General features: G+C 45.7%; 1 protein-coding gene across 1 annotated transcript; it reads left to right on the top strand.

The window, feature by feature from the left end:
• The first annotated feature begins 137 nt into the window (after nt 1-137).
• Nucleotides 138-2,991, top strand: Atg9 (autophagy-related protein 9). Its single transcript, XM_017159476.3, has one exon. It carries the CDS (start codon nt 268-270, stop codon nt 2,803-2,805), a length of 2,538 nt encoding a protein of 845 aa, XP_017014965.3. The 5' UTR covers nt 138-267; the 3' UTR covers nt 2,806-2,991.
• The last annotated feature ends 11,409 nt before the right edge of the window (nt 2,992-14,400 follow it).

Here is a 14,400-nt window from a genome sequence, read left to right as displayed (position 1 = left end):
CATTTAAATTAAATTACTATTATAAGGTTTCTAACTAATTTTTACCACAAAAGGGCCTCCTTACTACAGTGACAGTGTGAACGCTCTGCAGCAAACACTGCACCTGCACTCCTACCCGATACTCACCCCCTACTTAGACGCTGACCAACACTATGTAAAATCAGCTGTTCGCTGCGAAGGCTCAGCAGAATCAAACAACAAAGAATTTTCCAACTTATACTATACGGCGATATAAATAGGCAGCACAATTGACCTTGACGTTGGGCGATGTCTAGCCCCCACATCAACTACCGCTCCCTGGCCGAGGAGGCGGCCAGTCCGTTCCTGGAGCACACATCCTCTGCGGGCCAAGGCCCAGCGAACAAAACACAAGACGCAAAAGCGAACGCAGCTGCTGCGCATTTAGACCCCCTGGGTGAGCACGGAATGGAGCAGCCGCTGGAGGAGCTCGACACCGAGCACGAGGGCGAGGACACGCCCCGGAACAGTGGCGTCATGATCCACATGGTCCCGGAGACGGGGCGGGCGCGTTGGAACCACATCGAGAACCTGGACTCGTTCTTCTCGCGGATGTACCAGTACCAGCAGAAGCACGGATTCACTGTGATCGTGGTCGACGAGATGCTGCAGGTCCTGGAATTCGGCTTCGTCGTCTGGCTCCTGGCCGTCGTGATGCACTGCGTCCGCTTCGACGTGCTGTTTGGGGATGCCCCGCCCGGCGGAGCCAATCCCAACAAGACGACGCTCGCCGATGTGATGGTCCCGACGGGCGAGTGCCTGGCCAGCTTCAACTGGTTCACCTACCTGGTTGTGTTCATTGCCGCCATCTATCTGGGCATCCGGCTGCTGAAGATGGTCTACCATATCACCCAGTACGCCGATATCAGGCGCTTCTACAACTCGGCGCTTCACATCGAGGACTCCGATCTGGACAACTTCACGTGGCACGAGGTGCAGCAGCGCATCCGTCGCGTCCAGGCCGAGCAGCACATGTGCATCGACAAGGAGTCGCTCACGGAGCTGGACATCTACCACCGGGTGCTGCGCTTCAAGAACTACCTGGTGGCCCTGATGAACAAGCAGCTGCTGCCGGTGAGATTCCACATACCGCTGTACGGCGAAGTGGTCTCGCTGAGTCGCGGTATGTTGTTCAACATCGACTTCATCCTGTTCCGCGGGCCGGGATCTCCGTTCCAGAACAACTGGCAGCTGCGCGATGAGTTTGCGGTGAGGAGCAATCAAACGGAGCTGGCGCAGCGCCTCTCGAAGCTGATCTTGGGCGTGGCGTTGCTCAATTTGCTGCTGGCGCCTGTGATCTTCGTGTGGCAGCTCATCTACTTTAGTTTCTCCTACGCGAACATCCTGCGCAAGGAGCCAGGAGCGCTGGGACTGCGCACCTGGTCGAACTATGGACGCCTCTACCTGCGGCACTTCAACGAGCTGGATCACGAGCTAGATGCCCGGCTGAATCGGGCCTACGACTATGCGGACCGCTACCTCAACTCCTTTTCCTCGCCACTAGCCGCTGTGATAGCCAAGAACCTGCTGTTCATCAGCGGAGGCCTGCTGCTGCTCATCCTGGGATTGGGCATTTACGAGGAGCACGTCTTCCAGGTGGAGCACCTGCTGTTCATAAGTGCTGGACTCGGAGCCATTGGTGTGGTCTGCAGAACGCTCATTCCCGACGAGAACCTCATCTGGTGCCCGGAGCAGCTGATGACCGCCATTCTGGCGCACGTTCACTACCTGCCCAACGAGTGGCGACAGCAGGCGCACACGGCTCGCGTTCGCCAGGAGTTCAGCAACTTCTTCCAGTTCAAGGCCGGCTACCTGCTGAGCGAGATTTTCAGTCCGTTCGTCACGCCCTTTGTGCTGATCTTTGTGTTCAGGCCAAAGGCCATTGAGCTGGTGCGCTTCTTCAGGACCTTCACCGTCTCCGTGCGCGGCGTGGGCAATGTCTGCTCGTTCGCACAGATGGATGTGCGCAAGCACGGCAATCCCGACTGGCAGCTGACCAGCGAGCTGGAGGAGATGACGCGGCCAGCAGCCCAGCAGCCGCAGCAGCAGCAGCAGCAGAGTTTGACCGGCGGCAAGACGGAGATGTCGCTGGTGCGCTTCACGCTCAACAATCCCGAGTGGCAGATGCCCAAGGAGGCCAAGCAGTTCCTGCGCGGCGTCCGGGAGCACGCCGTCGGTGAATTGGTCCAGGCCAAGACGTCGATGGTGCAGGAGAACCCGCTGACCAACAGCCTCATCTCGTTTGGGACCATGGGAGCGGAGTACTGTTCCCTTGCCAACTCGGTGCTGACTGCCCAGGTGACGCCGCAGCAATTGGAGATCTCACAGTCGCTGCGCCCTGGACTGGGACCCGTGTCCGGTGTGGGATTCCCCGTCGCGGCCAGCGACTTCCGTCAGATGCTGCAGCAGAACCTCTCGGCCAGCGTGGGGCCGCTGGACAGCATGCGTCGCCTGCGCCTCAGCCGCGCTGAGGGCCGCCTGGAGGGTCCGTCGGAGACGCTGCTCTACGGACTGTGCGGCATGGATCCGCGCGTGGGCAGCAGCCCTTTGGGCGTGGGCGTGGCCGACATGTGCCTGAGTGCTCTGTATCTGCACGAGCTGAACCAGCAGAAGCGACAGGCGCGTCAGTCGCGCATCGATGAGGCCGAGGACGAGCGTCCGGGGACGAGCCAATGGCCATCGCGGCCGCCACCGGCTGCTCCTTCGAGTGCCGCCGGCTCCCGCCATACCGTGATTACCTCAAAGGCTGCCGAGAGCACGCCGCTTTTGGGCAGCATCCGCTCATAGCAGCGGCCAGAGTGGATCTAACCACCTGTAGGGCTAAGGACCACCATTCTGCTATTAGTGATTAACCTAAGTTTTAAAGTGTGAACGAACGAGCGAGCGAACGACGTCGTCTAGTGCGTAGCTAAACTAATCTGAAATTAAGCTAAACTAAACGAGAAGCAATAAACATAACTGCATTATCAAAAATGGGATCTTTATTTTCTGCTGTTGCATGTCTATGAGGTAGGTATATTTGAAAAAGCTTATCTATTAATCTATTGCCTATTTTCACTTTAGTAAAAATACTTAAACAATTTCACAACCTTAAAGTATATCTACATATACATGAGTGGTTCTTCATGGTCTCAAAACGATATCTAATTTTTATGACAAAAAAGATTTTTAAAAAAGTTAAAAAAAAAGAATCGAAGATATGGCGATGCAATTTTTTTGTTTAATTTTTTATAATTTTAAATTACGTGGTGTAAAAAATAAATAAAAATAACCAAAAATTATTATTTTTGCTAAGCTTTCAGATAAAAATAACGTTTCAGTGCAAAATATGGTCAAACTTAAGTGTATATCATTATTGAATTATTAACCCAAGTAAGCACCATAAAAATTCCGTTTTCATTGTGAAGATTATATTTAATGGGTTTGCGACTTATCCCGATCTCACCTCTCCGGGTTGTGGGAATCCCGAGATGACACCCCAGCCGGCTGATGGATGGCCCCCATTTGTAGGCATTGTTGGCACACCACATCCACCTGGACGCGAGATCCAGATGCGAGTGGACGAGGAGAACGCATCCAGCTGTGCTGCAGCGCCTCGTGTGTCACTTGCCACACACGAACGCCATTTGGCGATGGGTGTTGATGGCCAATGCGGCGAGCAGCGAACAGAGACCGAGGATCGGGTCCGAAAACAGCGGAGCGGCCAAGTGCGTACCTATGAATCTCCGAAGCCCGCAGACACCGATACACATGCAGATACCGCCGATCCCCGCCAGCTGTGGCAACATTTATGAATTATGTGCGTGCTGCATGGAGCTGGATCGCTGGATCGCTAGAGCTGGAGAGTCTTTGGATCACGTTGTCTCATTTTTCCGCTGCACGCCAATTTTGGGGGGAGCATTGCCCAACATTACACGAATGTACGAACTGAAAGACGGCCACTTGCCCGATTTGGATCCATCCTCCGAGTCTCGGAGTCCGATGGACGCTGGAGATGCAGTTGCAGTTGCATGTAGTACTAATTGTAGAGCTCGCGATATCTGATCCGGCACAGAAAGAAACGTTTTCGGTATCAGATCGGAATTCTTCACAAGTGGGAATTAAAACATTATTATTATTTCCATTTAATACAAACCTAAAATCATCAGATTTTTGATTTATAAGATATAGAACGATTTAACGGAAAAGAAGTATGTAGCTTTAAGCCTGAATAATTATACATTTCAAAAAAATATTTTAAAATCCGTTTTCATAAATGACATGATAGTATCATAACGATTATTATAAATTACAATAAATATTAATAGGATATCAATATATTAAAGACATTAAAAATTGTACGAAAAGTATTTACAATTTGTTATCTTGGAAAATTCCATTATAAACCAGTAATTTGTTAATAATAGATAATTATAACCTGAAATCCCAATTATGGGTGATACATTTCGCACCGTGCAGTTAAAGGCAATAGAGTGGTGCGACGCTTGTGGCTCAAATGGAAACATTTCGCGAGCCTTGTCAAACAATCGAATTTAATTTATGATTTCCTGCGCCAATCGAGTAATGACACTGCATGTGGTAGACCTCGGCGGACCCCAAAACTCTGGATGTCTGGTGATCACTCGATACGCAATTTGGTCACAGCAGGGCCCGAAAAGTCCGAATATCGGAATATATTGGAAAGGCTGAGAGGGAATGGGATTGAATATGATCGTGCGGCGACGGGAGCCACTTGCATATGCGGCTGTCTGGGATTCTGATGGCCGTGGACCACCGCGTTGCGATCGGCCAGTAAGAACCAGTTCAAGATCAGGCGTCACTTTGCGGCGCTGAGTGCCGCTGACAGTTGGATAAGGTTTCGAGTTCGACTTGGAGTTGGAATGGGAATGGGAATGAAAACCAAACTCTAGACTAGCAGCTGCCATTCCGCAATTAGAGCTGCTCCTGCAGCAGCACGTCGGCTGCTATCAAACGTGTCTCTATGTCTCCGGCCGCGACTAATGATGATGGTTCCATGTCCGTGTCCGTGCCCTTCCCCCCACAGCCGATCCCCTCCAGATTCGAGTGTGAAGCATCAGCGTCGCCTTTGATTGACAACTGATCAGCGTTTTGGAGCAGCGTTTCCCACTTTTGGAGCACGCACGTTCTCCCCGATGATAGCTTATCGATTTTTTTCATAATTAAAAAACCGGCTTGCGTTGGCTCCTTACAAATAGCCATCGCAGCCGGAGGATCGGTTTAGATTGGCCTGGGCTCGGTTCAAATGGTTTAGTCCGCAGCAGCTGGATTTGCATTGCAAATTAGAGTCGCCTGCATTTCTGCTTTCTCCCCCTGATCTTGTAATCGAGCCCCGATTCAATAAAACATTTAAACATTAAACTGCTTTTATGCAAATTGCCGGCATGCGCTTAATTTTCGATCAGCCGAGGAGTCTGGTTTTGCAGCATCCCAGCATCCGCCTGAATTATCTCCCCATCGCATGCCTGCAACACCTTACGATCTTTAGATCGCCTCCGCCTCCTCTCGACTAAAAGAAGATAGCATCTACAACGGCCGCAGATTTTACTGACTTCACCTCGACTCCCCTACAGCTCCTCCATCCTCCGTCTAATGGCAGTGGCTAAAATGCTAATCAATAGCCTTATCGCTATTAATCTCGGCTTCGATTTACCTTTTGCCCGGCTCTCTGTCGGCTACTTGTTTTTCGAGACGCGATTCCCATTCCCAATCCCCCCGGGCGGTTTTTGGGGGGAAAGGCTATTGATCGGAGCTCGCTATCCATTAAACATCCAATTGCTGTTGCCTGTTTGTAAATGTTTGTTGGCTTAAATTGTGCAGCGTTTGTTTCCCAGCCATCATTACGTTAATTAACGTTGAGCATACGCCGTGTGGGTCAGCAGGATGAGGGCAAGCCGGAGATGTTAGTTACCTGGAAACGTAATTTGCATCCTACAAGGTATTTAGATTGCCCCTGAATAGTTCACATTGAAAACTTGAATCTTATCCAATTGAATTTGTTTCTTTGAAAACCCTAAAAGAAGCCTAGAAAAGATTACCAAAATAAATAACATTTCATTATTAAGGCTTAGTAGGTACTTAACCCAACAAAAAGTCGTCCAAAACAAAAAACTTTATATGAAAAACAACGTCAAAAAATTTTGTTTCATATGAAGTTTTTGTTTTGGACGACTTTTTGTTGGGTTGAGTACTAGCCCTAAAACGTGAAATATTTCCTTAAGTAAATATGTATTTTTTAGGAATAATTTGGAATCAGCTTAAGAACAAAATCTTGTTGGACAAACCATTCAATGTAAAGTAAAATTTTTATTATTCTTGACTTCCATGACTAACATTATGAAGATGAAGGTTAAAGCATTCTCTCTTAAAAAAAAAGGTGAAACTCCAATATAAATGCTATTAAACCATAAGTTACAGTTATAGGTTGGCCCAATTTAACACCGCTATCGCCGCCACTCCTTCACGCAATCGCGGCACGAAGATCAGGAGGAGATTGCATTCTTCGGACTCATTAATTTGGTATAAGCCCTCCAGCTGCAGGTCACTTGGCGATCGAAGGAGGAGCGGGGATCAGGGGATCTCGGGATCTGGGGATAGGGGCCAAGTCATTGGCATATTTATGAGGCAGCCGCTCCCCACAGACGGAGCGTCGAACATGAGCCTGCCGGGCGGCAACAGTCTCCGATCTCCCATCGCCCATCTCCACCTCCCATACTCCCCATACTCCAGCCGGCAACTCCCGATCCCCTACTTTCCTGGATTATATTGGCTCCATTGGCGCGTGGGCTGGATTGCCGAGATGCTGGGATGCTGTCGCCCGAAGTGGATTTTCTGTTCAACAAGTAGTTTATGATGTTTTTGTCAATTCATGGCAAAATTAATGACGCTGCAGAAAAGCACACGCACACGGAATCTGCTGCACAGGAAGAAAATTCAGGGGATTGATACTTGGAAATATTTTAAAGAAGGGAATTATCAATAAAATTTAAAAACTGACTTAAATTCATTATCGCTTAGAATCTACATGTTAATAAAATGATGTTCTAATTATAATCAAATCTATTCTTCTATTTAAAGTTACTGATATCAGCTTGTTAAATTGGTATTATTTAATACATTTTAATGAAGTTCTCTAATTGAATCAAATTAAAATTTTCAATTTAAAAGATCGGTTAGTATGTTTAAAATTTAAACTTTAAATATAATTTTAAGGTTTTTCATGACGTTCTTCGGTTATGTAGATAGTATTTTCCGCAAAAGATATAAACTATCTACAATGTTGTGAACTTGATGGCTTTTTTTGGCAAGTGTAACATTGGTCTCTGTGGCAAGGCGTTAAAAATTGTTGCCTATAAACTTAAAGAACTGCAAAGGAGTTGGCTGCCCCTCCCCCCCTTGGCACCCCGGAGTATCCCCATCCCCATCCATATTCCCCGGCTGAATCTGCATTCAGAAATGCCATTAGTCACATTTGTGGGCCACAGTCGCAGGCGCTTGTAGCCATGACTTGTAATTTTCTCCTCTTCCTCTGCGGAACCCGTTTGGATATTATTGGAAGGGGGGTTATTACGGGGATGGGGCCTTCGGGCGGCCTGCACAAATATTTCTATTGCCGTTAATGGCGTTAATAATTTTGCTGGCCAAACGCTGGTGTGGATGTGGCTGCGGGATTAGTCCGCGTCTGTCATGTTCCCGGATGACGTTACATGGCCCCAACTGACAGCCGGCAGCAGCAGCAGCAGCGAAATATGAATAAACACTCGTCTCAAGACGCAAGACTCAAGAGAACTTTGCTTTGGGCGGCGGCTAATGCGGAGTTAATTGGAAAATGCCAGCCCAGAGTGGGCAGAGCATCCCGAATCGCATCGCGGGATTAGTCGGAGCAGCAAATGGCGTATCGAATTTCCAGCTGCCCGCTGGTAGCCACCGCCTGTCACTCGGCAGCCGAGACTACTGAAGCCACTGAAACCACTGCTCCGAAATAAGTCCACGCTCCCAGCACTTGTTCAACATGCGGCCAAAGAAGCAGGAGCAGCGGTAACGGGAGAAGCCAGTGGAGCTAAAGACGCCTCCGAACCGACGACATGCAGCGCATCCGATTTCGGGGAAATCTTTGAGACACTTCCACGTTGTGCAGGTGCGAATTCCATAAATGTATCTAGTAGCGGAGCTCGAATTTCGAAATATCTGCGGTCTACTTGAAATCACCTAAGATCTAGCCTCTGAGATACTAAACTTATTATTTCTAATATTCTTTAAAAGGTAGAGGAAAATAACCATAGATAAGTCAAGGTTACAATATGACGAAAGTACGGATCCAATTGGTGATATAGCTAAATTTTCGATGTACTAAGATAGGTCGTTAAACCAAGAATGAAGGCAGCTACATATATGTTCTATATACCAATTTTAAGGATTAGCTACCTGCCTACCTGCAAAAGTTTGTAATTTAATTATCTTTTTCAATACATTACAAATTTTATTATTTCTGATCATTTTATTGTTTTTTTCGGTTAAAAACCATGTTTAAGGAAGTCTTTGTTATAACTAGTAGTATACTTTTCCTTTATCTATTCTTATTATGGTGCATTAGGAGCATACAAAACACCTATTTCCGAAAGCTGAAATTATTATTTGGTAATCTAAGGCTTTCGATTTTAAATAACGCATTATTTCGCATGCCTTAAAGTTTATTTTCAGATAAATTTTAAAATAACATTGAATAAATTTCCTACAAAATTAAGTATATATTCGATTTTATATTACAGTTTAAGCAGTTTGAATGTACACAATTTAATGAAGATATTATTTCGGAACACTTTCAAGATCTCTTCATAAATAAGTTATTCACACAGGAAGGTTTTTCGAAAGAATACGTCGAGATCTGATTAGGCTCCTGGGAACTGGGGCTGATCTCACCGAATGGATCTCAGAAATCGCCACCTGCGACTCGGGCGATTTGTGTCACTTTCAAGATTTGCTTTCGGCTGCGTTGCTCAATTTATAAGTTTGCTGTGAAGCGATATGGTCGCCATTTTGGAAGTGTGTGCGTTTTAAGGCCGACTAATGAACACGCCTACTGCGTGCACCTGTGCAGGTGTGTGTGTGCGTATGTACCGGTGTATGCGTGTAAATTGCACTGGTGATGGTGGCTCGCAATTATAAATCACGCATACGCCGCATAGGCCAAAGTCGAGCAGCCATTGCAGGTGCTTGCGTTTGCGTTTGGATTTGGTTTTGGATATAATAATATTAGTGCGTGGTGAATGGCTCGCAGCACTTGACTTCGGGCCTATTCAGATTGAGAGAGCGAGAAACGCTGACAAATTCGGCAAATGGCAATTGCCAATGTGCAAGAAAAGCTAAAAAACTAAAAAAAAACCAAACCCCCCGAAAAAGCGGGCACTGCAAAAACACAATTTATTTGCGAATAAAATATGCAGCGTGTAAACTCCAATTAGACGCTAATTTCAGCCATAAAATGCAAATGTGCGTGCAGGAGTTTGGTTTGTTTTTTCCCCTTTTTTTTGCGCCCCATTCACTTGGGGGCCTAAGGCTAAAGCCGCGCCACTGGAGGCAAAGTGAATGGGTTTTTGCAATTAATAAATGGCCGCAAACCGCACCTGACCATGCCCACGGCTCAATAGACAATAAACAATGAGCCACTGAGCCACAATAATGCATTAGTGCATAAATCCTGCCCCGCACACAAAGACAACCCGCAGGGATTGCGTGCCAGCTCAAGAAAAAAAATAGAAAATGAGAAGAAAAAACCGAAATCAAAACAAAAAGAGATATTGAAAAGGGGCCTTTGATATCGCCCACGTCTCGATCTGCCACGATAATTGCCAATTATGCGACGACTCAAAGCGGCCAAATTTGGCAGGGAAAAAGTCAAAATAAAGCCAAGTTTTTATTACAATTTTCCAGCATCCAGCCAGCGTTCCGCGACTCCTGTTGCTTATTTTTTGTGTGTAATGAAGTCATTATAACATATTGCGTCCCCTGCACGCAGCCAGAGCTCTGAATACGGCCGAGATCCGATCCAGCTCGGCTGGCATTGGCCATAAATTCTCATTCGTGCCCGTTTCCCAAACTCCAAGCTCCAAACTCAGCTCTCAACCTGTCACGACAGCTGCGCCGTCTAATCTAATCCAATTGACTTTTTTTTCTTTATTTTATTTTTCCTTTTTTTCTGAATTTTTCCAAAGCTCACGTCTTTCTGGGCCGGCATTATGGATGCAGGCTGCTCATTAAGCTGACGTTGGGCAGGCCATAAATCCAAAACCGAAAACCGCCCACCACCGAATCCACAGCCAAATCCACAGCCATATCCACATCCATATCCAAATCCCAGTCCAATTCCCGTTCGCCAGTGACTGATCGCAGTAGCTGACATCGCCACCGTCGATCTGAGGGATCGGGGAGCTTTATGGCTCCACTTGACTGCAACTGACACACACTTTGTTCGCCTGTCGACCGGGCGGTCTTGGGTTTTCAGCTCCAGGCCTCGACTCCTGGCTGACCAACTACAATTCGAAATCCAAATCCCATGTCCCCGGACATGAGCTGGCATTTCAATTGGGCGGCTGGGGCCACTCCCAAGGGCTTAATTTGGTTCACTGGAACGACATGCACCCAATTTTAATCAGCAAGGCGGAGTGCATTAAATTGATTAATGATTACGACCACCAGATTGGCAGTTCACTTGACTGGAGCAGGGTTATAAATCCTTCAAGAGGAAAGAAAAATTGAAAAATTATTCAAATTTTAATTGACCTCTCAATTTATAGATCATTTTGTTATACTATTTCAATGCGCCTAGACTTTATTAATACCAAACTATACAGCTTTAAAATCTTTCTCTTATATTTTAATTAAATAAAATTCCTTAACATGTGAAGAATTACAATAAAAAATTTAATTTCTTGATTTGAATGCCAATTTTATTTTAATCTTTATTATTTACAAGGATAGTTTTTGAAGCCCAATCAATTGGAAAATTAATTACGGCGTTTAACAAACATAACATTTCATATTTCGTTGTTAAAAATAAATAAAAGGCTACAAAGTTTAAAAAAAATATATATTTTAGTAATGGGCTTTAAATTTTATTTTTAAATGAAATAAATAATTTATTTTTCTCCGTGTAGTAAATCACAATTCTTCATGACTCAACTAAATTCCCTTAACCGCTATCAGCAAACAAAAGAATATGTTTATGATAAAAGTCATGGGTTCTGTGATTCCCGTGCCAACCAATATTTCCCTCACCCATTACATCAAAATGTGTGACAAAGAAATGGATTTCCCCCTGATTTTGCAATCGGCGAACAAAATCACACGTAAATGAAGTTCTCACCGCAACAGCTCCATTAAACGTTGAGTCAGTGATAAAATGTCAAGGCAATGTATCTCTGTGCCTATTATCATACTATCAATGAATTCCGCTGAAATGCTTGTAGGCACACGGCGCGTATACGCAACTTGCCTTAAGCGACTAAGATACCAGATCATGTGACTCATATTTGGGATGCCAATTGGGCCGGCTAAGTGAAAACGGCACTCAGCCTCCGGCTGCCCCATTATCCATTGCCCATTACCACCAACAGATCAAAGTCAATCTTCTGCTCGGCTCGCTGATCAGTAAAAAACTCACGTATCTCATGAGCAACTTTTTTGTAGATCGTCTGGAAAACCAATGGAGGGGGAAGGGGCATCTTGAGGGGGAGTTACTGCAGCAGAGGCTGGTTTGCCGGCCTATGGGCGGTACTTAAGCTCACGCACACGAAGCCACATAGTTATATATAGATAGAAGGCACTTTTTGCGCGCCTCAAAAATTGTTATTGCACATTTAAAGGCGTCATTATTAGCGCTACATGGGAGCACTAACAATTGTCCATGAATTTCAAATGCGGCTGGAGTCCACGCACTAATTGGACGCAGTAGGAGGATCGGAAGGAGCAGGAGGAACAGGAGGACCTGAAGTTGGAGCAGGGAATAGTACCGATCTCGCATAGCAATTGCATTGCTCTCCGCGTTTCCATTTTTATTTTTTCGGCTGCTCTTAGTGGGTTATCACATAAATTGTGCGCACAAATCTTGATCTGCAAATCATTTTCGACAACTTTACGGCCCCGAGGCGGGACTTACAGGGGGTGGGTGGGGAATGGGGACCCAGTCTATATGCATATGTATGATCGTAACTTCGGTCCGCTATCTGTCGCTGCAATCTCGATCAGAGTGCGCATGCCACGATCCACGATCGCAGGCAACAATATTTTCTGTAACTCTGCGTTTAGTTACTTTTTATTTTTGGCCGGCATTTCCTGTGGTACTTTTAACCCATTTTCTGAATATTTTCTAAATAAGTTTCAGTGGTGTCACGATTATTACTAAAGTTAATTTTAATATTTTCCTTTGGGCTCTTCTATTCTTTTAATTTTTATTAAAAAATAATTTCATTTCTTAAATCTTTTCGCAACTTAAAAGGTTTTTCCTGTTACATTTATTTCCCCTATTATTTTAGATGAATCTTTAAATTTTCTAATTTACTTTATACGGTAATTCTCTATTTAGGTTATAAAATGGACTTCCTTTTTGCACTAATTATTTCATTACCAGAAAAAACTGACTGAATGTAAATGAAAGCAATAAAGCAACACTAATGTTTAATATTATTATGGCGAATAACTAAATTCGTGATATCTGGTTTTAAAATTGAACGTTTTATGACAAACACTTCATATTTTATGTTTTTTAGTTTTCAATTTTATTGCAAAGATAATTGTAATGAACCTAAGCCTCATTAATTATTTTCCTTTCTTTACTTTAAGATTCATAATATTCGATAACCATTTTCTTAACAACGTTTAACGAAGTTTCAATTAAAATTTTATTGTTAAATTGTATAAGTCATTTAATAATGGTGAATTGAAGGAGTCATTTCACTATAATTGCTACGTAAAAAATTTGTCTAATGAGGGTTAATAGCTTGCCAAAATTTACGAGTTCCCCTTAGACAGAACATCAGCAGAAAATGGGTTAACTATCCCAATCAGTGGAAATTGAATTATTCAGTTGGTCCGTCCAGCGAGACGGACACTTAATTTAGGGGCCCAACACTAGCGGGAACTGTCCTGTCAGCGACTAATGAAATTTATGCATTTATGCTGCAATCCTTGCCATTCCATCGGATGGAATCGAATGGAGTCGCAGGAGAACCCCACGGACATCGGACGATGATCCATGTTAATGTCCATCAAATGTGCCAGGGGTAAAGCAGCTGTCAATTCGATTGTTGGACATGTCCACATGTCCATGTTGCAATTTGCAATTAGCCGCACTAGCAACGGATATGGCAGAGGATGGGGATATATAGATGGGGATGGGGATGGAGATACAGACTGGACATAGGATGCCCTGCAAGTGTCGCGATGCGCGTTTCCCGTGAGAAATTTCAATTATTTTAATTAGCGTGGCGATCGCGGTCGCTTTATTAGGCGAAACCGATCGATGTAAGCGCGTCTGCGGCTCTGCGGAGTCTGAAGCCTCGAGTTGAAGTATCTGTATCTGGCCAATTTCCGCTGCACGCAACGTCGCTCGACGTCGCTGTCTCCGTCGCCGTCGCCGTTGCCGTTGGCGTCGCTGCTTTGGAACTGGGAGTTTGGAGCTGGAATTCCAAGTTGATAGCGAAGACAGTCGCCGCAGAACAGGATTCTGGTGCTGGGCATCTCGCGGCCGCCTAATGACATGTTTTGGATAATGATGACGGAGCAGGAGAAGGAGACTCTCGAGTCGCGAAGTCCGAGATGCAGACTGGTCCGCCGAGTGGCTGTGGCGATAAAAAGCTGGAACTTAATTTAAATTGATGACACTGCTCTCGTCGCCGGCCACTTGGAAAATTGCCCACAAGCGGCGAACGTTTGCCAAGCAAATCAATCTGCATGCCAGCAGTCGGGGATTCGTTTTGCAGATGGACCACCCGGCGGATGGAATGGGAATGTCTCTGTGGCTCTTGCAGCTGTAACTCCCGGCTTAATTGGCCGCAGCGGTGTCAATTGCAGCGCCACCACAGCCATCACAATGAGGGACCAATGACCAGTGGCTAGTGACTAGCCAGTCTATAGTATCTCATGTCTAATGGCCACTGGCCACTGGCCAATTCCCTGGCCACCAGCGGGGCTCGAATGCGACTTGCTGACCAAGAGTGTCGCCCCGCTGCGATTGGGAATGCCAATTTCAGCAATTAACAATGGCCATAAAAGCCTGGCGGACAGGTGGTGAGTAAAGCCGTCTTAAGCGCGGATGTAGCGGATGTGCGACACCGAGTATCCGAGATACCACGAGATACCGCGAGATAG

The sequence above is a fragment of the Drosophila takahashii genome, chromosome 2R (genome assembly GCF_030179915.1).
Source record: "Drosophila takahashii strain IR98-3 E-12201 chromosome 2R, DtakHiC1v2, whole genome shotgun sequence".
Classification (NCBI taxonomy): domain Eukaryota; kingdom Metazoa; phylum Arthropoda; class Insecta; order Diptera; family Drosophilidae; genus Drosophila; species Drosophila takahashii.
Note: the sequence above shows the minus strand (reverse complement) of the source record. Positions and strands in the feature narration are given on the sequence as shown.

Coding starts and splice junctions, on each gene's coding strand:
- Atg9 (XM_017159476.3), top strand. CDS start 268: ATGTCTAGCCCCCACATCAACTACCGCTCCCTGGCCGAGGAGGCGGCC.